At 41.0% G+C, this 23,809-nt stretch overlaps 1 protein-coding gene across 1 annotated transcript in view; it reads right to left on the minus strand.

Annotated features, from left to right (window-relative positions):
* BCAS1 (breast carcinoma amplified sequence 1) overlaps positions 1–17,389 on the minus strand; it is a gene marked incomplete at its 3' end in the record, with an annotated part of 32,298 nt that extends 14,909 nt beyond the window's left edge. The window contains exons 1-5 of the mRNA XM_008945768.1: positions 17,321–17,389; positions 17,135–17,216; positions 7,363–7,946; positions 1,766–1,921; positions 1,136–1,180 (exon numbers count right to left, since the gene is read on the minus strand). Of these exons, the coding sequence (XP_008944016.1) occupies positions 1,136–1,180; positions 1,766–1,921; positions 7,363–7,946; positions 17,135–17,216; positions 17,321–17,389 (936 nt within the window). The remainder of the gene's footprint in view (positions 1–1,135; positions 1,181–1,765; positions 1,922–7,362; positions 7,947–17,134; positions 17,217–17,320) is intronic.
* Between the last annotated feature and the right edge of the window lie 6,420 nt (positions 17,390–23,809).

Here is a 23,809-nt window from a genome sequence, read left to right on the forward strand (position 1 = left end):
TTTTTAAGTTTGTTAAGTACATTAGATCAATCTGATATTTTCAATATCTCTAATAGTAAGTGAAAGCTCTAACAATTAAGATTTTCTGAATTCACGTATAATGGACTATCACTGCTCATGGACACTAAACATGAGTTTAGTTTCCTCTTGCCAGTGGAATACAAGAACGGATGGTTGGTAAAGAGGAAAGCAAAAGGCCACATCTGCCTGTTAGGTGGAGGAGCATTTCTCAGGCTGTACCTGTCCAGCCAATACAGGTTTCAGTTCCCAGTGGGAACATCACACGCACTTGCAGTCAGCCTGATGCATTGCATTAGAACAGCTTGAGTGTGCAGTTCACCCCACTTACAAACACCTGATCCTCATCTCTGCGTGTGAAGGGAAGAACCTTGAGCAGTCAGGAAAGGAGAACTCTCCCTGCAAGTCCCTGTCCTGCTCAGAGCAGCTCCATCATCTTCCTTGAGGTTTCAGGTGCTGCACAGGAACAACTCAGCCCTGACTGTAGCACAGTCCACACAGAGGGGCTTCAGCCAGAAGACTCTCAAAGATGACATGTTGGGATCTCCTGCTTTTTATTGCTTTTGGTGGGAAGCTGATCCTTGCCCATCCTCCTGCACCCAGGAGTGGGGGCCCAGCAGTAGCTGTGGGTGTACTGCAGGGCAGGAAGGTGGGAGCAGGCTCCTGCCCACACTCCTGCCCTCCTAACCACAGAGCTGCCACAGGCAGGGGGACCTTGTATGTCATCCCTACCAGGATGTGGAGCTCCAGCAGATATGAAGAGAGATAAAGGAGATATATAGGCAACCAGAAACATAAAACGAGAAGCTTTGCACAGCTCTATGGGCAAATGGAGTTTTCTGTGGACTCAAAGGGATTTCACAGCAAGGACCTACACTTTTAGGTCACGGACAAGACAGAGTAACAGTCAAAGTCGTTACCAGGATATTATAAACCTTGCAGATAATGCTGTAGTTCAGATCTTGATTGTAACATACAACGTGAAGAATTGCATTGCTTATGCTCATTTTCCTTTCAAATTTGTTCACATCAGTTAGGGAAAAAGCAAGACAATGAAAAGAAAATATCCTGGTCAAAACCACCAGGTGACCAGCAACAGAATGAGTGATCAGCCTACCTTGTCTTCAGAATCACTTTTGGCTTCAGCTTTGCTTGGGGAGACCTTAAATGTATTTGAGAAAAACAAACAGTCACACCCAACTCAGCCTTTCAAAAGATCTGAAAAGGTCATGTTTGCAACGAGCCTTTTTTTTGAGCACAAAGGTGAGAAAAGTACAAATATTGCTTTCTCCTCCATGTGGGAATATTTATAATATAAATGTTTCTTGAGAACAACTTAAGTCAGTGACTAAAATGAAAAATACCTAGACCAAAGACACATTATTCAAGCTTATACATCCAATTTATCCTAAAAATGAACTTTTAGAGATATTACTAAATAAAGTTGAATCATACAGAAAGTCCTTAAGACAGCTAAATACTTCCAGGTCTACAAGACCTGGAAGTATTTACCTATCTATGCAGAAGAGGAAGGGTCCAGAGTAGGTCATCATTTGATCATAAATGCACTGTAACTACATATCTCTTTATCATTCTGAAGTCATTCTGCAAGGCATCTGTTTGGCTTTATTACTTTTCAGTGCCTCTGACAGCAAATATGTTGCACTTAGCTCAACAAGTCCACATGATGCTTTTATAAGCAATGTAAAGTCCAGCTGAGAGGTGAAAAGGAAAGGCGAAAGCTTACCAGCGTTTTAAGGAAGCTCATGACGGAGTTATCTGCTGCAGCAGCTGGTGCTGGGCTCTCTCCTTTTACCTCTGCCTTTTCAGGTCCTTCAGCAGCAAGACGGTTGACACCTGCCGAGCCCTGGCGTAGGTCTTTTTGGTTGCAGTCATCTATCTCCTAAAAAAAAGGGGGCAGAGTTACCTCAGTTCTAGCTTGCTTAATTTCTAGTGGAATGCAAAAGTAACGTTTGTGACTTGCATTATGTTGCTCCGAGAGTCACAACCCTAATTCCAACCATACTTCTCCAGCCTACGAATCCAGAACAATTGAGCTTTTATACTTCTCTTTCCCCGCTTTTTTAATATATTCAGCATTTGCTGTTGGTTGGAGGAACATTGTTCTCAGCCACTGAGTATAACAAACACAAGTAAAGTTGCATAGAGCATCCCAAACAACATTGCTTTCTCTTCTCAAGGCTGAACTTGTGAATAGGAACACATGCTGAGATTTTGGCCTTTGATGGCTCAGTGTCTGATTGTCCCATACAAAGACTGCTTCTGATATTCTGTATTCTGCAATTCCAGAAATATTTTTTATCTAGGAAACACAAACATGGTACAGATTAAAAGAAGGAAAAAAGCAACAACCCAAAGTAATTCTTCCAAGTCAGATGGAGCTGCCTCCTCTCTTCCTGGATTTACAGATCCCAGAAATAGTTTTCCAGTGCTCAAGCACTCACAAATACGCAATATTATGTTACTCAGTTTCCGCTTAGACACCTAGACAAGGGTCTGTTTTTTTTTAAAAAAAAACCCTCTTCTTAAACAAGTTTGGGAGAGCTTGGTGCCCTTTCATACTGAACTTGCCTGCCAGTCTGGCCTTGAGCCTACCCAGGTAAAGCCAACATAAACATTGTGTAAGGGAGAGCAGCTTGAGACAAGTCTTCATGTCCCATTCAGCATTTATTTTTTTTACATTTAAAAGTACTACATCTGGCTAATAAGGTCTGAGCGTTGCCAATAATCCTCCTCCCCTTTGTTTATCTGTCCACATTGTAAGTGCAGGGCTGAATCTGTCAATTATTAAAGTAAATTCTTCAGTAGAAGTTATCACCCCAAACTATTTAGACAGCAATACGCATGTGGTCACTGAAACAGTCACCAGAGAAGCAGTTGTTAGGATACTAGATGCTGAGATTATTCCAGAAAAAAAAAAAATCAGCACAAGAAATAAAACTCAGGAGTCTGTCCAGGTGTCTCAGGTAAACAGCATCTTTGAACTACTGCTCTCAAAGACTGCTTGGAGGTCTAAGTGACACCAAGAGCTTTTTTCCTAAGATGCCAGTTAGATATAGATGTTTGTTTTTTTTTTTTTATTAAGAAAAGTTAAAATAAAATTGTACTCTTGAAAACATTTCCCTGTACTGAGTGACTAAACTGCCACAATATTTGTATAGGATTTGCAGAGGACACACATCCCTCTATGTCACTAAATGAAGGAGTAGACTAAAGAAAGATGCATAATGTTTTAAAGCTTCAGAGGGTTGAGCTGGCATCAGGAAAGATGAGCATGGAGTGGTCAGTCTACATGCAGCAATTAAGGAGTTAAAATACACAAAGTTTCACTTGCTAGAACAGACTTCTGTCTAATTCTCCACCCATCATTTTCCACGTTTACCCAGGAAGAAACACTTCACAGTAGTTCAGAGTGCTTCAACAGATATTTAGAGGTTTCTTAGAAGGGTCTAACACGCCACTTTGTCCAGCTGCCAGTTACAGGCCAGAATGGCTCCAAGAACAATATGTCCCATGCAGAACATGCGTGGTCACACCAGCTTCAGCAGCCCTGCTTCCAGGGATGCCATCTAAAGAGCTCTGCTCACATGAAAAATATGCTGGCTCTATTCCAGATGTTAAAGGGGCAACAAAGGCATGAGACAAGAGACCGCAGCAGCAGAAGGCAAAAGATATGTTGCTAAACAAAACTAGCTTCATAACTGAATTACTTGATGCCATCAAACTCTTTACTACTTGATGCTATCAAACAAAGATAAGCAACTTTTTAAATATATATGTATATATATTTTAAACACAGTCAAGCCCAAGCTCTGGTGCTGGGCTGCACTGTTTAGGAGGAATGGATCTTTTTGCTAAGCACTGTAGCAAAGGGCTGTTGGCAGTCGTGCCTGAAGCAACTACAGAGGTGAGAGGTACCACCAATGGGAGCACCAGATGTTCCAGCATATCTCCCTGCTAAAGCCACACTCTGCCCTGCAGAAGTGAAAGCTATCACAGGCTGCTCAGAGCCTGAGGCACACTGCCATCCAAAAATACCTGAACTCTTGACATGAAGAGCACAAATGGGCTCAGTAATGACCCACTACTGCATGAGGAACCCTACTCCAGGATTTCCAAGCCAAGATTGCCATTAGCTACTGAGATACAACTCAGATCTGGACTTTGATAGATGCTGTGACCCTTCTTGCACTTTCCTGGGAATACTGCTGTAGGAAGGAGCACAGACTCAGGCCATCAGCATATAAATCAGGGAGAGATAATGTGGAGTCCTACAATATGACATTTTCAGAGCCCTAGTCAAACAGCCACAAAAACCTCTGTAGTAGCTCACTGCATAATATGCTGCACAAAGCCCTGGAGGCAAACAATGAAAGAAAACGAGAAATAACAGAGGAAAGTCAGTATTAGAAGTTAATAGATACTATTCATTTCTTTGAGGAGCCAAACTTGGGGGTAATAAGCACCTTAAAGACTTATACTGTAGTTTCAGTTCAGTCATTAGAAAAACATATCAAAAGGATGTATTCCTGCCAGCACTTTTGTTTGTATGAATCATGGCTCAGTGAAACATTTCAGGCATATAATTTATCTTTTCTTTGGCTTACATAGTAAATGCTTCATGAATTCATGAATTCTGTCCTTGTTTTAATTATGCTGTGTTCTGAATGTAGTTTTGTAGACCACAAAAATAAAGAGTGGTTCACCAAACACAGAATGTTTGTGCAGCTCTTAAGCTACAACTGTGGAGCCTCTCTCTTACTTACCAGTAATACTGTTTGTTTTGTGTTGGCACTCAATTCAGGGAAAATTTGCTTTGCTTTTAGCTTTTACAGATACTATAAGTCATAATCCATAAAAAAAAAAAAAAAAAAAGAAAAAGAAAAAACACTATTGGGAGCAATATCTGGAGTTTTAGTACAATTATTTGGTAACAGTTTGTAGTTACTACAGTAACAGCAATTAAATTATACTTGGTCATTCTCATATCCTACAGGAGAACTAATAACTTTAGAGGGAACAGAAGGCAACTGTGCTTCAAGGCAGAGCTACAGCCTTTGTTCTAGAAATGGAGTTAAAGTTTGGCGGTATATCAGAAAAATTTAGCTAATATTTTTCCCAGAAAAGGTCTTCAACTCTTCTTTGCCCCCAACATATACTCCTTTTCATATCTGAAGAATGAAACACAAATTATACTCCAGAAATTCAAGGATAGGCTTAAAATTTCACTCTTCCCTGTAATACAGTTCTGCCACTCATTTACAAAATTGAGGTTCCAGTTGTTCAGATGAGTCCTCAAAGATTCTCAGTGGTGCAGCCTTAAGCACATGCATAAGAGATGTACAGGCACTTTAGTTAAACAGGAGACCTGTCCTCAGGCAGGACCCCAGGCCCCAAAACACTGTTGTGTGGGCTAGGATCCTGCAAACACACAGGTCCCAAAAACCTACAGCTGATGAGTGCCTGGGATTTCCAGATTAATTCCATTATTGAGGTTCAGGATGTGGCTATGTATGAAGTGAAGACTGGATCAGAAGTCAAAATTAGTAAGAAAGCAAAGCATTATTGATACAAAAAAAATCTGGATCTGAATGGGCAATGCTTCTAGTATCTGCTTAAACTGGCAGAATAAGATTTACATTGTCTTGTCCTGTTCCCTGATGGTTGCTAGTTACAAACACTTGCCTGCTTGAGCTTTCTCAACATGACCATTTGCTGCCAGCAAATGATTACAGCTATTTATTATTATTTCATTACAGAGAGTTTCATACTGTATTACTTCAACAGCACAAACTGTGACCTTTCACACTCTGCAGTTTGCAATCACAGCAAAATAGGAAGTTACAGATTTTGCATTTCATTGTAGAAATAATTCTTGTGAGCAATAGGCAAAATTTATTCTTTGTGTGTATTAGTTAAAAATACCTGCAGGAATTTACAGTGTTGAAAAGCTTCAGTCTCATAAGCTACGAACAGAACTGCCAGTATGCACTGAATAGATTATTCATTCTGAATTATCCACCCTCTTCTGTTTATGTAGTGAATGGCTTGATATTCTGCTAGGTTGAGACATGGGATTCTGTAAATGCATGTATATAGCTCTCTGGAATACTATTGATGGGTGCCACTTTTGAAGGGCAATTGTAAAAACTGCAACTGTTTTTTCTGACAAATGAATCTTCAGGAAAATACTACAATTTATAAGTTTATACAAGAAGTGTGATTTGAGAAGGCATAAGAGAGACAACAAGGTAGGAGAACATATATTAAAGAGACTTTTGGGGACAACCTGTAGTGTTGTCAGTGCAGGCAGTGAGCATCCTGTGAACCGTTCAACACTAGTCAAAGCATTAGTGATCGTACAAGAGTTTTATCTGTAAGCCTGAATGAGGCCAACAGAAGTAGTTACTATCAAAATGACCTTTACACAGATTGTGATGAGGAGGCTGTGCTGCTAATTTCTCCCCCCCCATTCCTGATGTCAGGCAGGATTTCAGATAGATCACCAATTTATGTATACTGGCACCTCTCCACTGGAACTAATAAAAGTTATGCCACTTACCCTCATCCAGGGGATGAACTTTTTCAGTAGTTAATCACTAAAAATTTAATCCTGCATTTGCTGATATCAAACTTTGCAGGAAGTGTAAAATCTGAACTCATGTCTGTTCTCAGCTCCTTTCTTTGATTAGTGTGCTCTTTCAGGTACGTTATTTAATTTCTTATATTGCATTCTGATCCTGTAAAATCAATTGTAAGGGACCATGTTTCCTGGACTAATAAAAAAATCACAGTAGCTAAAAGCACAAATTGCTACTGCATAGACTGCACAGCATTCCTTATTCTGCTTGTAGGGTATGCAACAACCTGCTCAAGAAGACTATTTTAAGAATTGCACAAAACATACTAACGAGCTTCTTTAAAACCATCCAGTGTCAAACTCCAAGCTCCTAAAGCATAAAAACCAATTTTACTTTCAGGAATTTTTGCTTTCATTCGCAGCTGGCTGCTGTTCCCCATCCTGGCAATTGGATCGTGAAGACATCTGTCTTGCCCAAACCTTTCAGAGAAATGCAAATGAATTTAAACTTGAGGTCAGATGCCAGAATCGAGCCATGAGGCCAGCGTCAGAGCTTTCACCACTCCAGCACAGGTTCTTCTCCCCTACCTCCATCCAGCCATCTCTGCAGGGGGTAACCTGCAATAATTTTAAGAACGACACCGATTCATTCACACAACCATCATGACATCAAGTTGTCCCATGCTATTAATATTCCTAGGCAGTTTCATTAGTGAAATGGATATTCCTACTCAAGCACTTGCCTTCCCCTGTGGGACACTGTTTGATGTGGTCTGTAATCCAGCAGCCTCTTTCACTGGGATGCTCCCGTCGGGAAGCTCGGAAGCCCGCCTTTCCTCTTGGCTATCAGTTTGTGCTTTCCTCCCTTCGCTCCCCTTCTCCAGTTTGAAGATCCTGTCAAAGAAGGTTACTTGTTTTGGCTTCGAGGTGGCCGCATCCTCTCCCTCAGGTGTCGCTGGTGCCGTGAGGGCGCTGCCACGGGGCGCTGCGGCCGGAGGGGCCCGGCTCAGGTTTTTATGTGCTCCTTCCTCCGGCGCAGCTGCCGCGGGAACCTCCGGGCTCTCACTCGCTGCTTTGTTCGCGTCGGGCGCCTCTGAGCTGACATCAAGTTTCGCCGATGCAAGCGATGAATCCGTAGCTGGGTCTCCGGTACGCCCTGGTACAGCCCATGCGAAGGCAAAGACAGAGCGGGCCCTGGCAGATGGCAGAGCTCTCCTGGCAGCGCTCCCGAGGCTCTGCCCGCCCGCCTCGGCACCCGGGCTCTGCTCCATTGTCTTTGGGGAAGAAACGGCCACATTATCCCGTGCAACACTTGCCTTTGCATCCACTGCAAACAGAGGCATAAAACAGTAATTATCCAGCACAGCAAAGAAGTTATACTGTTGTACAATTAATTGTGGCGACCTCGCTCTTTAATAAACTAATTCTGAAACACGGAGCCTTGGAGATGGCCACACAGAGTGCAGCTTGATTAGAGACCCTGTTGTATTCCCATACTAAATACAAGCTGCTGCTCACCCATCAGATGTGCCCGTCTGATTTTTCCTTCCTGTCATTCCTCATCCAAGTCAGTGCAAATGTTATGTTCTCCACAGCCGTCTCTCAGCTGCCAAACTCCACCAGCAGCCCAGGTTTTTGACTACTTACCCCAGCGGACATGCTGAGGATATTTTACTTTCCAATTAAAATTAAACAAATGATACACAAAATAAATTAATAAAACTCGATATAGTTATATATTAATATATTGCTCTTTACTCTCTCAAAGCTAAATAGGAAAAAAAAAAAGAATGAACTCTGCAAGTGCTGTTTTTGTTTCCTGGCTTGCTGAACTCCCCACAGGGCTCTGCAGTCATAACTTATTTCATTCATTTTTCCAGCCTTGCTCCTTGCCTTGCTGCCTGCTCCCCATCGTGCATTTTCAACTTACACCTCTTCTCTATTATCTGTAGGTTAGTTTGAGCCTGATTTGGATGCTTAAAAAACACATCCGAGCTAGGCTTCTTATCCTTGTTTCTGACTCTTTTTACCCACAAACATTATGGTTCTTAATCACATTTCCACCTCCCCCCCCAAATTCTCACAAATAATTCCCCCTTGTGAGCACATGGGGCCATCACAGTTTACATTTGAAAAGTCTTTCATCTTAAAAGTATATTTTATGATTTTGTATTACAATGGCACATTGATAATACAGCTGAGGTGAAAAAACTCTAGAGGAGAAGAAGGCTCCTGCTGTACATAAGACAAAAGGAGAAAAAAAAAAAATCTTTCTTGTATCTGTTTTGCTGGTGGGAGACAATCGTAGATTCTGTGGTGTGAAACCCCAGTGAACAAGAGGAGGCTTGTCGAGAGGTAAACCTCACAGCTTCCTCTCAGCTTGCGCTTCTCTTCCTCACTCTGACTAGGAGATACATCTCATTTCCCTGTCAATCATCACCACAGATTTCAAGGATGAATTTAGAATAACTTAATTATAACTGTGAAAATCTGACAGTCTCAAACTGACTTGCCAAATTACGATTTTAAAATTGTCAGTTTCAGTGTAGAATTGAAATTATTTCAAATTATAATTGTAATAGTCTAGTCAATATTATGCCCTTCACGATTTGCTGTAACAGAAATAAACCCCCCAGAAACTGATAAAACCTGACTAAAACACCCCTCTTCCGCAGTACAGCTCTTCAGTGACAGAGTTAGGGCTGTGGTGGCAGGATTCACAACTGCAGCCAGCATTTTACCAACTGCTGGGGAGCTGGCTCCTATCTTCTCTATGTCTAACATTTTTACTCTGATGTTTGCTTTCTTATTGTGTTTTAAGCACAAACAAGCATGCAGAAGGGCCAGAGTGCCCCAGTACAACCTGTTCTGTCCAGTTAAACACATTTTTCACTTCTTTGTGTGTGCTCTAATAGAGAAAATGTCTTTTCCTGGATTCTATGTGTTACTATTCTTGTAAGGAAATAAGTCACACTGGGAAGAATCCTTTGCCAGTAATAGTCTTCTGCTGTATTTTATGAACACCAATTTCAACATACCAACATGCAAAGAAAAGTTGCAAATAACTTGCTGCTGAACAACCTGTTAAGCTATTCAGTCAGGGCCACTAAATACCAGTTATAGTTTCCCAAAACTCCTGTATTGGAGGGCTATAAGAAAAGGAAGCACTAACTTCTAATTATAGTTGGAAACTTGGGAAGAAAGCAAAAAGCAAACCCTTCCCCAGCTAAAGAAACCAGAAACTACATCCATTGGAAAATAATTGTAATAGCTGCTGAACTTCTGCTTTATGTAACAGATAAATTAAACACAGGAAAATTTTCCTTAGTGTAAAAATAGCGATATAAGCTCATCATTAAGAAAACCAAACAAAGAAAGAGTAGCTCACAAACCTACCGAGCTCCTTTTATCTCTAATTATCATGGAAGGAATAAAAGACCTGGAAAATGTCACCAGCATGAGCTCTGCAGCATGTCTCTTGTGTCAAAACAGTTCAAACTGTTTCAGGGCAAGTCTGCTCCGACACCAGGCAAAGCAGATCCCACCACCAGGGAGGAGACTCTACCGTGGTGGGTGAGTCTGATTCATGCCATATCCACAGCAAACTGAAGAAAGGCTTTGAAAGTGCAGCATTTGGATGAAAAGTACATAATTTTTGTTTTTAAAGAGGGACAGAACTACCATTCTTTCCAAAATTATCCCACAATACAGAGGCTGAACTAGAAATAGAAGCAAAACTTCCCAGATTCTAGACCCAGTCTGCAAGTAGATCGAAGGTGCACACTCTGAGATTAATAACTGCCTGCTCTGCAACTAAAATCAATATACAATTTACAGCACTGCTGTGGGATTGCATTTCACGCTACTACTACACAGGCATTTTCCTTTCAAGTATTTAACAAAAGACAGTCACAGCACAGAAGATTTGTCCTTTTCCCTTCACTTCTTTAAGATATGTTGAAAGGCAATATTATAGTTGTACAAAGTCCCTCTTCTCTAAGAACACACTCAAAATAGGGATTTATTTTTTTTCCTGAAGCTTGCTAGATTAGATTGATATTTTTTCTTTAACTCATAAGAAAAACTGCAGGGAGAAGAGTAACTGTTAGTGCAACTTGAAGTCAATACCATTTCCCTGCTCAGAAGTAATTGCTGACAGACTTTCTTCCCTCTTCCTTTTGTATCCTTGACATTAGCATTTTAAGCTCTCCCATAGGTTGAGGGTGAAGAACAGCACTATGTTTGCTGACATAGAATTGGACCAAGCCTGTAGAATTAGCACTGAGATTTAAAAAGTGAGTGCTTAGGTTTTAATAGAGCCAGCAGATAAAATATTAGAATCGACAAAGCCTTAAGATGAGTACAGGCCACAGCTGACCACGCAAGCTGCAAACCTGACCATAGAGGTGTGGAATAATTTCTGTTCATTATGGGACCTAATGTATCCAGAACTCCACAAGCAGGCAGCAGAGCTCATAAAGCTACAGTGCAGAGTGCCTGCAGCAGAACACCTATTCCACATGTGTTTGGGACCAAGACACAGCACTTGACCAGAGGGAACAGCAGATGTGAGCAAGAACGTTGAGGATGCGACTGACTGGAAAGGAAATTCAGAGCCACTAGTCTGACATACACAAAAAGGCTGCTTGCGCTTTTGTCAGCTGATTTGCTATTGCTAGTCAGTGGGAATATAACCAGATTTCAGCCTGCTGCATGTAGCAGATGGCAGTCAAAAGTTCCCTCAGGTGGGACCAGAAGGAATTTTGTCCTGCACTCCCAAATTGCCTTCCCCCTCCCTCCACTATAGCCTGATTTTCTCTGAAGGTTAGTTTGCTTTTTTTATTCATGGCAGCAGCCTAAGCCATGTACCAGGTAGGCATCTATTTTTGATGCTCAGTTTGCCAAGGTTAAATCCTTCAGATATTTTCTAAAACATACTCCTTTTCCTTAGCCTGTGATTGCTGGACTGCTTGCAGCAGTTACATGCATCCTCATGGCTAATACTTACACAGAGAGAAGATATAAAATAAGGTCCACCATGTCTTACATTGGCAGGATCTCAACTGCCATTTTTCCTAATGACTTTTTCACAGTGCAAGCAATTTTTAGCTGTTGAATGAGGAAAAACTTGAACTGGCAAGGTCTAAATACAGTTTTAGTGTCTCTGATTACTTTGAGTACAAGCCAGTTGCAAATAGATATTTTACTTTGCAATGTAATTATACTAGGACAGCTTTATCTTGTTCCCTGGAGTTCAAATAATCATGGAGACAATGGATTTTAATGGCCATGAAGGAACCATTAATGGCTACAAGACAACATTGGGCATTAAGAAGTCCATCACTGTACAGCAAAACAAAGGATTATAATAGCCCTGAACGAATTATTGTAGCAAACACCGGGCTTAAAAATCTAAATACCTAACAACAAAAGGTGATTTTTTCTAATTTACATTTATGATGTATTTTTATAGATGTTGCCTTGGTGAATTTTTTTTTCTGTTATTCAGAACGGAGTTGGTATCACAACGTTATAGTAGATGTAGAATTTTTGGATCTCCAAGTATACCTTGTGTTTGTGTGGGAGGTCCCCAAAACCTGTTGTGACAAGACTAAATGACTGAATTTTCAGAAACGTTCCAGAATTCCAAATAAGACTTTTCCCCCTGTTCTTGAAGAAGGAGAAAAACTAATAATATTCTTTTGCAATCTTGCTAAACTATTCCATGGAAATAAGTTGATAGTACATTTATGCTATGAAAATAATTTTATTTCACTAAATTAACTAACATCATAATTTCCCTAAGAGGTTTACTGAAATTAATGGAAACAGGGGTAGAGAAGCTAGCAGCAAGAAGAGTAATGATCATTCTTTGAAAAAAATAACTAAACCACATGATGTTTCACACCTTGCAGGTACATACAGCTATTGCAATACACCCATTTCTGTTAGACACTGACTAGTAGCAGAACTTGCCAAATCAGATTTATTCTCTGGAACAAAGGAGTTTCATCTTAACTGAACTTCTGTTCCTTGTGTAATCTCTCTTTTTATGAGTGGGTCATTGTTTTGATCTGCATGTAATTGCCACCCAAATACAAACAAAAGCTCTACGTAGTGTGAATCTCAGAGATAAACAGCTCTTAGTTCTGTCCTTCTTCCCTTTACCTGTTGTCCAGGAAGAACTTATGTTAAAGCTCAAACATGCCAACACAAAACATCAGGAAAAGGCAAGGTCAAATCTCCTGCCCTTTTGCTTGCAAGGCACCATGCTGTGAAGCAGCAGTAAGGACACCACCACCATTTAAGCTGCATTACAGGAGGAGAAGGTGAATGCTAGCACTCTGGGCAATGTCTGCAGCCCTGATAAGCAATATGGGCAGGAAAGGCAAGTCATGGAAAGAATCCCAAAGTCCCCACATCTGTCAGCCTGTTTGAGCAGAAGCAGCAAAGGTAGGGAAACAGTCACCAATCTGCTTGTCCAGATGTGAAGCAGATGGTGACGAGGGACTTCCAAATAACATTACTTCCTCTGGTCATATTAAGTTAACTCTCTGGATTCTTTTTTCCCCTTATATTAGCAGATATAGATTTCATAGACTCGTTTATCAGCTATACCATTTAATGCACAGCACATGGTCAGATCACTGGCAATCACAGAAATGCAAACTAACAAGACAAAGACCACAAACATACATCTAACACTATTAATAAAACCCTCTAGCTTCACTTCCTTTTTTTGCAACTCTTTTGTCTTCTCCAGAAGTACTCACTTCATGGTCATAAAATAGATCACAGCACTATTACTTGTATTATTTCATTTTAGAAATACTATCAACTACATTTTCTATAGGGATAACTTCTATCTCCAAACAGCAGTTGCACTTTTATTTCACCAAGACCTTGATTACATAACACAAACCAGTGAGATTTCAGTGGTATCTAAGTAGTTAATGTTTCTTACTGCTTTTTAAACATTAATAAAGTTAAAATACAACAGGGCAGTACAATTTTTCAACTTGCTACTTAAACTGATTTAGTAATTACATTAATTAGGTAATCCATTTAAGTTAAACAATGCCATATGCTTCATTTTATATATTAAGAGTAAAATGTACACTTACTTTCTAGGTCTTCAGACAGTCTGATCATCTGGCTTTTATTTACTTCCCAGAACTGCTGGTTTACACTAGCAGAAACACACAGCTACAGGCTTTTTTTATTCCTCTAGTAGGTCACCATTTAAAGTGACTCATTAAAACTAGATGGCATTAGGAAATTAGCCATGGTACAGAGATTCTAAATTGTAATCAGTACCATCCACATATTACCATACCAGTTTTTGATTATTTTTGTCTAGGCTTAGATATTTCAACTGGGTATAACAGGCTGAGAGGGTTCTCTTAACAATGAACAATAAAATAATATTTTCTTCCCTTACAGAGATTGAAGAGAATTGTTGGGTTTTATTGTATTTTGAAAACAGAATGAAATCCAATGCAAGGAAAACACTGGTAAAATTAACATGGCTGAATCTGCAGAGATGTAAACTGAAGCAGCACTGCTCCAAATAAATGCTGCCTGAATGCTGCTCAAAAAAGCTCCAAAGCTAGCAAGAGGTGGAAGGAGAAATTAATGAGGTGCTGAAAGGTGAGGAGAGGACATGTCTGGTGATGAGAGCAATCACCCATGAATATGTGGAGACAACTTTTCAAAACTACGTGGAGACAACATCTAAATGCTCACGCCATGTACTTCACACCAGGTTTTCAAGATGTCAACACTGGAGGCGGGGCTGGGGTGCTGACAGGCACCTTTCATGGGGAGCCCAGGGCCCAGCCTGCTGCTAGTGTGATCCCTTGAAAACCTGGCTGCTGTCTTGCCACAAACACCACACAAATAGGTCTGAAGTGGGATTCACTTACTGAGTAATCATTCACGCATACCCTCACCAATATTCAACTTCTACACTAACACTCAGTCTACACAAACTGGGGGCATATTGATTTTATTTTATTAGTGTACAGAGAAAGAGAAACAAGCCCTCACTCCTCCACCATGCTTTTGCTGCCTTGGCAGTAGTTGAATAATATCTAATAAATTCTATAACTAACAAGAGAGAGGCCGTCAGGGTTACAACATCAGTCTTGTGACAGACTAAATTCTGATAAATAGGACTGACCTCCTCATAATAATGTTGTCAGCCATGCTACATTCCCAGCTGTCACTTATCAAGCTCTATTCATTTCTCTCCTATACCCTAAATTCTCCAGAATTCAAACACAGGCAGTTGACACAGTTATATTTTGTTTATGAAATTATCACTGCAGATTAGACATACTCCACACTCTTCAAGAAGGTCTACTACCTCTAAAATGAGAGCAAGGTAGGTTTCTATATATGAGAGGTACCATTGAAGCCCAGCTGAGGACTACAAGTGGCATTTCAATGCAAAACCTGAGGTCCGGAGACAATAACAACAACATCACTGCAGGTATAAAGCCTACCACCGTACAGTACTTTTCCCAGCCTATCACTTTTTCTAAATGATAAACAGGACAGAAAATAAAAATCCCTAATCCTTATACATATTTCATTGTTAAGAAATAATTGTTGGATATCTTTAAGTCAAAGCAATGCACCTACTAAAGAACACAGAACCAGAAATCAGAGCACAAGATGGAAATGTTTAGATGAACAAAAAGGTGCTCACATTTCTATCTTATAATTTCTTGAAAGTGCTACTGAAAATATCAGAAATATGGTTTCACCAAAAAAAAAAATGCAGACGTGGTTTCTAAGACTTTACAGTCTTGTGGATGAGAACATGTAGCTAGGATTTGGGTTTTATTCTATTTTTAATTTCATTTTTTCTCAGAAAGAATTTTGCAAAATTTTCTTTTATTAACATTAAACTGCTCAAAACACCCCCAGAAGGCTGACTGCATGCAGAATGTTTCAAAAGGACGTCTTTTATTACAGTCAGCAAAAGAAGTCTCTCCAAAATGGTTTCCTAGTCCTTTCTTTTTCCCTTTGTCACCTTAATACAACATTACTCTGGGCTTTAAACAGTTTACACTTAAACATTTATTTTGGGCTTGCAAGATTCTATCACCCTTTCCTACAGTCAATACTGTCACAATCTGGGGCACTTGGTAAGCAGCCCTCAGAGTCAGGTAGCTGAAGTGCCAGATCAGTAGTGAGAACTCCTCCTGTGCCAACCTCAGCTATGCTCCAAACACCTTCCTCAAGCTCCTTAACAAAGCTGAAATCAGCTGAGACTGGCTGAGCTCATTGGTAAGCAGATCAACATTACCTGGAGCAATACAATAGTCATTGTCCTGACCTATTACTGCCTCACTTCCTCTACCCATGCCAAGATACTCCATTTCTGCAAAACTTTGTACTATTCTAGCCTGCCTATCTTTAGGTATTATCAGGCAATTTGGGAACAGACCCTTAAGTCTAGGGCACATTGTTGATTTATTTTATAGACAGAAATTTATAATGGCTCTCTATACAAGAGCCCAGTTTCTGTATAGTCCCAGTGATGTGCCCACTGTACCCAGAGAATGGGCTTGGCAAAGCAAAGCAGCCTGATCAACAGCACAAACATTTGCCTCACAAAAGTTACTCCTCTGCAGTAGCTGGGGTATATTGTAAAGCTTGACAGATTTAGTTGCTAACTTGTACAAGTTTTCTTTGTTCAATGCATTCAGTCCCCTTGCTTTCTGTTTTGGTTTTGTGTGTTTGTTTGGGGTTATTTAATAGTCTCCTACATTCCCTTTCAACTATCAGTTTCCACAACAGTGGATATTTCTGTCGGTCATCTGAACACAACAACATCACCTAGTAACTCTCTGCTAGTCGCAGAAATACCATGACATTATTTAAAGACAACTTGCTCTCCCTTCTAATACACAAACTGCTCTCTTACTCCATCCCCAAAACATTTCATTGCATCCCCTATGAACACAAAAACTCATTAACGAGCCACTAATTCTTGCATTGGTGCTGCTGCTGAGTTATGCCCCTCTCAAGAGCCCAAATTTGTGCTCCTTGAAGCAATGATTCCTCCAAGGCTTGTCAGAGGCACTATTTCCCCCAGAGCCCACGCAGAGAGAGTTTATCACAGGACACTCTGAGGTTTGTGCAGCAACCTGCAAGGGACCTGTGGCAAACCACTCCTGCCCTGCAACACTTCACACCAACCAAAATACGCAGTCTATAAGAGTACTTTTTGTGGACCAGATGCAGAACCTAATTCTTAGAACAATTAAACAAACAGCGTTCAGAGGATTTTGGAGACTTTTTCCTATTTTATTCTTTGTTATCTTTAAACTTCCAAGTGTCTGAAAATCCATATGCACTGACTCACAAGTGAAAGCTGAAATAGGGGCTCATCTTTTAATTTGAGACCATGCACCAATGTTCATTGCTGCTCCTGTATAAACTTCTCTCTGCCTGCTTGATGACAAAAGAAGAGCAGATAAGCCACCCTTTCCCAGTACATACCTTCATTGCTCGTTGCAGGAGAATGAGTCTGAACAAATGCAACAGATCCATTTTTAATACTGTCAGGACATTCAGATAGAGCCTGAAGTAGGAAATAATACAGTTCTTAGGACTGGATCATCATGGGAGTGGAAAATCGCAATATTAAACAGGCAGGGAAGAGGAAAGTGGGCAGCTCTTGCTTACCTGATAGCTCTTCACTGTACATGCATTGTCTTCTTCACCTTCCTCTGGAGTGCTCATTGTGTTCCCCATAGCTCCTGTAAAGTGGAGTAAAAAAAAATCCAAATAACCCTTTCTTCTCATTAATATGATTTTACTGATTAATTCAAATTAAAAGACAGCCAATGGTGACAGACTTTGACAGTCTGTTCAAATTCCTAATAATCTCTTTCCTAGAGGCACCTGCTCTTGTCATCAATCTGCACCAACCAGTTTTACTCAAACCCAGTCAAGCACTGGGACTCACAGGTGCTCACTGAAAATGGTCCAGCCTACTCTTGTTTGTTGAGGAAAGCTGGATGCAATCACACCTGCATCATTCCTTAGGACTTGGTAGACAGTAACATGGAGTTAGCAGCAGGATTAAGTGAAAAAGACCAAAAATAGATTAATAAACTACAGCAGCTTGGTGGGGTTCTCTATTTTTGTTTTGTTTCCATTTAAAGAAAGAGAAGAGAAAAGAGGCAGCACGTAAAGACATCACACACATAAACATTGAAAATTAGGCCCTGTATGTCCTGAAGTGATGTATAACAAATCCCCTGGGGAAAATTCCTGCCTGTGGCTGTGGAAGTATTTGGCCTGCTCTAGGCAGCTCCACCAGTTGATTGCAGCTCACAGAAGTAACTGAGCTATGTTTCCTTCCCTAGCTTCACTGCCAAGATTGTAGTTGCAGCAAGTCAGAGACAACACGAACATTCTCCTGTGATCCTGGAGGTGTTGATGGAGCATCTTGTGTTGTCAGAGGTGCAGCACCACTGATACCCAAGCTAGTCAGTTTAAAATGGCTTCCTTGTGTTCATGTCCACTGGTGTCCCTGCTCTGACTACGATCCAGGTATAATCTTAGCTAGTTACTAATCTATTAGATAATTCAACACTTGGTGAAACTGTTCTGATTTCTTTAAACTTTGTTTTAGGAACAGTGTGTTTAATTCAGTTTTAGCCTCTCATATGCAAGTAGACAGAAACCTGATGGGCCTTTTGTTTTGTTCTTTATTTTTCTTTACCCTTTAATTTAAAATACATTTATGTACCCTCTGAGCTTGCTGTATTTTAGGACTGTAAATTCTTTGGGGCCAAACGCACTACCGGCAAAACAGTTGAAGGGTAGACCAGACTGAAATCAAGAGGAAGGTTCCTATTGACTTTGGCTCAGGATATATGTGTGTATATATATTGCTAAAGCTACAAAACCAAACAATAAGGAGAAAGTATCCTGAGCCACACCTTGAAGGAGAAAGGTCTCCAAAGAGAGGAAGGCAGAGGGCTGGAGCCAGCTCCAGCTTCAGTGTTCATCCTGCTGGATGTCCTGCACAGACACCATAGATACCGGGTGTTCTTCTGTTTGATTATTGCTTCAGTTTATGCCTGTATGAATCAGTGAAGCTGCAGACATACGGATGAGAGCAACTTCTTCAGTGTTTTAATTAAACAACTCTTGGATACCAGAGAAAAGAAGGCAAAGAAGAGTTTTGATAAATGATGTTCAGTAGAATTCGAATGCAACAACTGGCTGCTCTCCTTCCAGCCCACAGCCCCAAGTGTCTGCTTCCAGTTACTGTTTACAGAGCTCAGGTGTGTTGTGGTTTCTTCCTCACACCAATCTACAAACCTTTGCTTTACAAAAATAGCCCAGGTCTGGCTTTTATTTCATGCCGCATCCTAGCTGATGTGAATCCAAGCTGGGCCTCTCTCCAGTGGTGGTTATTGTTCTCTGCTTAATGCCACTGATGCTGATACATGAACTGCTTGTACGCTGCCTAACTAGTGGCTGTAGGACTGAGCCTTGATTTCAGAGTGCACAGTTATTGTAAAGGGATTTTGTCTTCTCAGCTGATATTTCCACTACAAATCAGAACTTCTGATTTATGGTGGAAAACAGCCAACATTTCCCCATGGATGTACAATGGCCTCTTGTCCTTGCTATGTAATTCTGTTTCCTAGCAACTTTGAGCATTATCCTATCAGAAGAGAAGAAAATAAGATTCAAATCCTACTGCTTAGTCTTGATGGTAAATTTAGTATCTGGTTGAATCTGGAGGATATACTTTTGTTTTCCATTCACAAGGCCACCTGGTTTATGCCAGGAGACAACTTAAGCAGAGGATGGAATATTTGAAGGTTACATGTTTCCTTTTCTACATGTGCTGTAAAATAAGTACATATTTGCAGGGAGTGAGAGAAGAAAATACCTTTTTTTAAAAAAAAAAAAAAGTTTTATTTTGACAATGATTTGTAGCTTTTTTCTCAGTTATTCCATTTTTCCAGTTTCCTGTTGATGCAGCTCTACTCATGTCAGGTAAGTTATCTTTGATTGTTACAGAGCAGAGGTCACAGGCTCTGATCTCTGGCATGTTTTCCTCTACGAGAGATTACCCATTCTCTGCAATGAAGTTTATAATTCTCACAGAAATAAAATACACACGGTGGTCATGTGGAATTTTAAAAGATTTTCACTCACCAGAACCCTCTCTCAGAGAAAGCTGGACAAAAGCAGGCTATTTTTGCTAAAAATGGGACAAACCTGCTACACAACCCTCTCGGGAATATGATCCCAAAACACCAAATTAAGTTCTCCACCATGCACACATATAATATATTTTCAGACTTTTTCCCTTCTTGCAGCAGTAATTGATTGTATTGGATTATATGAGTGCTATTACAACTGCACACTTGGCATGCTCTGGGGCAAAGTGGTTTCTGAAGAAAGGTGACAAATCTGTGGCCATTCCTCTGGGGACAGAGCTCAGACAACAGCACAGGCTCACAGATTTTACAAGTAGCCCAGATCCTTCAATAAAATTAGGAAGATACATATGTATGTATGCATGCATCCATCCTATTTTAAAGAAAAAATGAGAGGTCACTGCCACCTATAGACAAAACTGAGCATCAGCAGAAGTGATAATATACAAAATGGTATCAAACTGGCAGAGTTTCAAGTTGCCAAGCAAGTAATGTCACAGCTATTTGCTTCTGCCAATGCATGTGGAAGCTGCTGCTGTAAAGACTGTTGCATCAGATTGCACTCAGATGTGGCTCTAGAGGTGTAAAACCAAGCAGCTCCAGCTCTGCCATTAACACAGAGTGGAAAAGTTTTTCTCAAAGAGCTCAGACCTCTGGTTCATATGAACAAATCCACTTACCTTTCATCTGAAACAACCTCCTCGCGAAGCTAAAATTATCAAAATTATGAAGCTTGGAGCCAAAGAGGTTTTCTGAAAAGGGGCTCCCACAAGGCTCTCATCTGGCGTCTTTTTTCACCAATGCATTTCCAAAGACCACCCTTTTGAATGTGGGCTGCCAAAAGCTCAGCACTGAGCCCCATTTGGGCACCCAGCTGAAATCCTCACATGAACAAATGGATTTTCAAAACATGCTGAGGACTCCTAGTGTGCAGTGACTTGCCTGGAACCGTGACTCTTTGGGAGCTCTCAGGATCTGGCCGTGTGCATGTTCCTAGTGGGCAGAATCAGACACTGTCACCCACTGAGGACCTCTGTCCAGCTGTGAACCATCTACTATCTCTTGGGACGCTGACTTGGTCTCCTCATTGTGTATTTTTGTTGTCTCGGTTATTAATTAGCAGTACAACAACCAGTCAGGATCTGTTTGTGCTCTTTGTTCTACCTCTGAAAAGCACAAAGCTGGTTCCTGTAGTAAGCTGTGAGTAGAGAGCAAACCTCCATCAGACCTGGGAGATGTTGCTGGCAAGACGTCTGTTTTATGAGAGAAGATTTGACATTTACCGGGGCAAGACAATTCTGGGAGATTGAGGGGAAAAGAGATCATGCTGATGCAAGAACACTTTTAAAATGAGAGGAAAATGTTTAGAAGTCAAGAGGAACTGGAGTAAGCTCATTCTCATCCTTAGGTTTCCTTTCTAGATACAGATTTTTTAATTATTTTTCAAGGATATTAGCCTCGCAGAGTCTCATTCAGACCAGCTGGAATGCAGCCTGACTAGTTTAAAAAGGAACATGAACTACCAGCCTCCAGATCAGACACAGCTCTGAAACAGTTCCTTTCCCAAATTATGCTTCACCGCTTCTATTGTAATGCAGAAAATAATCCAAAAGAAAAGCTGTATTTTTTTTTAGATGTCTAAAAAACTTTGTATGAACTGTAATGTGCCCTGAGCATGAGCTCAAAGCTTGGTAAAATTCCCATTTTTCTCTCACTCTCAAAAATCACTGTTTTGGTCTTGGCAGAGTGGTAAAAGCTTTGAAAATGACAAGAGAAAATGACAACAAATTCTACGTCAAGATAAGCTTGACTTTTCTAACATATTGACCAACCTGGAATATTACAATGGCCTGTGTCACAGCTGTTATTAATACAAAAAGTACACAATTAATTCCTTACTAAAACTTACTATAGGTTGTACTTAAATGTCAGAAAAATAATCAAATTGACTTAGATCTCTTTGCACCTCATTTCATTATGGAAAGAGTTTAAACTCGCATAAATTCCAGAGGAAAGGAAGGACCTAGCAAGCATTAATTCTTGCAGAAAGCAGCCTGCACTGGCTGCAAGGACTCCATCCTCACCACTTTGGCCCATCGCTTTTTCCTGCCTCTTGGAAAACAGATGCACATAGGGACACGTCAGTGTCCAGCTAGAAAGGCAGAAGCTCCTGCTCTGATTCATGTGGAGCCAAGGAAGGACTAAAATTAGGACAGAATTAAGAAAGTCTCCTTACCTTTCTTAAGTGCAGCACTCAATTGCTTTCCTGCAGAAAAAGATAACTCAGACACGTGTTTTGTATGATGAAACCAGGGGACAAACGCATCTGAGCACTGTCAGTGGCCAAGGAGGAAAAATGGACAGTAGTGAAGGGACAGAAGAAGGAAGGCTTGAGATGACTCACCTAGAGCAAACAAGAACCACCCAAGAACAATCTGAATAGCAACCTGGCAGCTGGCGGTGCATCCAGGACATGCAGAATTACAGTCCTCAAGGCTCTAGGGACAGTTTTTAATGCGGTTCTTTCAGCCACTATGCCTTGTAGCCAAATGGGAAAAGCAAAACAGATCAAACATTCACACCCTGGGCTTTCAGGGAGGGAACAGTTCAACAGTGCCAAAAAGGTGAACAATCCCAACCTGGCTGGTAGAAACATTCCGTCAGCAAGGTGATCTTTTTATTCTTCTGCTCTTTTGCAGAAAAATCCAGTGCACTGAAAGGGAAAATTTATTTACAGGCACTTTAAAGCCCAAACAAAAGAAGTCAAGCACTTGCAGGAGCTCCCAAGATCATTTAGCACAGGAGTACATGCAGGACTCTACTCAAGTGAGGGACAGAAGTGGCAGCAGAGGAAGAGCAAAAGCCAAACCTGTGAAAAGCCAAACAAACAACAGCAGCACAAGTTACCTGGGGAAGGGTGGCCGGGGCGCCCAGAGACCTGGGGGCTGGAGCTGGTCTGGGTGAGGTGCTGCTCACCCAGCTCCAACAGCTCTGCCCCTGCCTCTCCCCCTGCCCTGCCACCCGTAATCAGTCCAGGGTGTGCTCACAAACACTGGGTGCAAACACACAGAAGGGTGGAGCAGTCACCTTCCCAGCCCTTCTCGAAATATTTTCTATTCTTGCGCGTTCTGGCCATACAAACCTGTTCAAAAACTTACTTGACTTTATGGCTTCAGGGCAGCCCAACACAGATGCTCTGTTGTTGGAAATCACAACTTTGTGCTGAACACCTAAACTCCATCCAAATACAGATTTTTCCCACAATGGCAGAAGAAAGCAAAGCACATTTAATGACATCACTCTTTGTTGAAGTCAAAGTGGATCTTAAAATCCTTCCACAGTGTGCAAACTGACTAAGTGTTTATATTTTAAACCTATTGTCACAAGTTCCTGCTCCCTGAAGTGAGTCACTAAGCCCACACTGAGGCTGGGGGTGTCTGGAGCAGGGAAAGGCTTTTTGTTCTGAGTTTTGACACCACCTCAGCCAAAAAAACTTGGTTTTGGGAACTGCGATTCCCCATGGGCTGTTGTAATACCAACAAAAAATTCCTTATTTTCTAGTCTGAGAAAGTGATAGCAAAGAGTTGCAAAAGGCTCACACAGGGTGATGGCATAAACCAGTCTGGGGATTGGCGGAGCTCCTCATGCAAGGCTCAGAGAGAGACCAAGCTCCTCCCCAGCACAGCAGGTGACAGCAGCACTGCTGTTACCGCTGTCACAATGTGAAAACGCTAAAAGCACAATGTCAACTTCTCCTTAATTATTAATAAACTATCCTGAGGCCATGGGTTCCCACAAGTTCTCTTTAGGCTTCCTTTCATCCAAGCCTGGTGTACACAGATCACTTGACTGTCAGCTTCAACTGTTCAAATATATGAATAAGTTTGTTTCAAGAAGTGTGTTGTCTGCACAGTATGAACCTCAGGATTTAAATAACCTGGACCACCACTGCAGTCCTTGCAATTTTCTCCCTATTGACTTCCTT

The sequence above is a fragment of the Merops nubicus genome, unplaced genomic scaffold (genome assembly GCF_000691845.1).
Source record: "Merops nubicus isolate BGI_N331 unplaced genomic scaffold, ASM69184v1 scaffold12150, whole genome shotgun sequence".
Taxonomy (NCBI): Eukaryota; Metazoa; Chordata; class Aves; order Coraciiformes; family Meropidae; genus Merops; species Merops nubicus.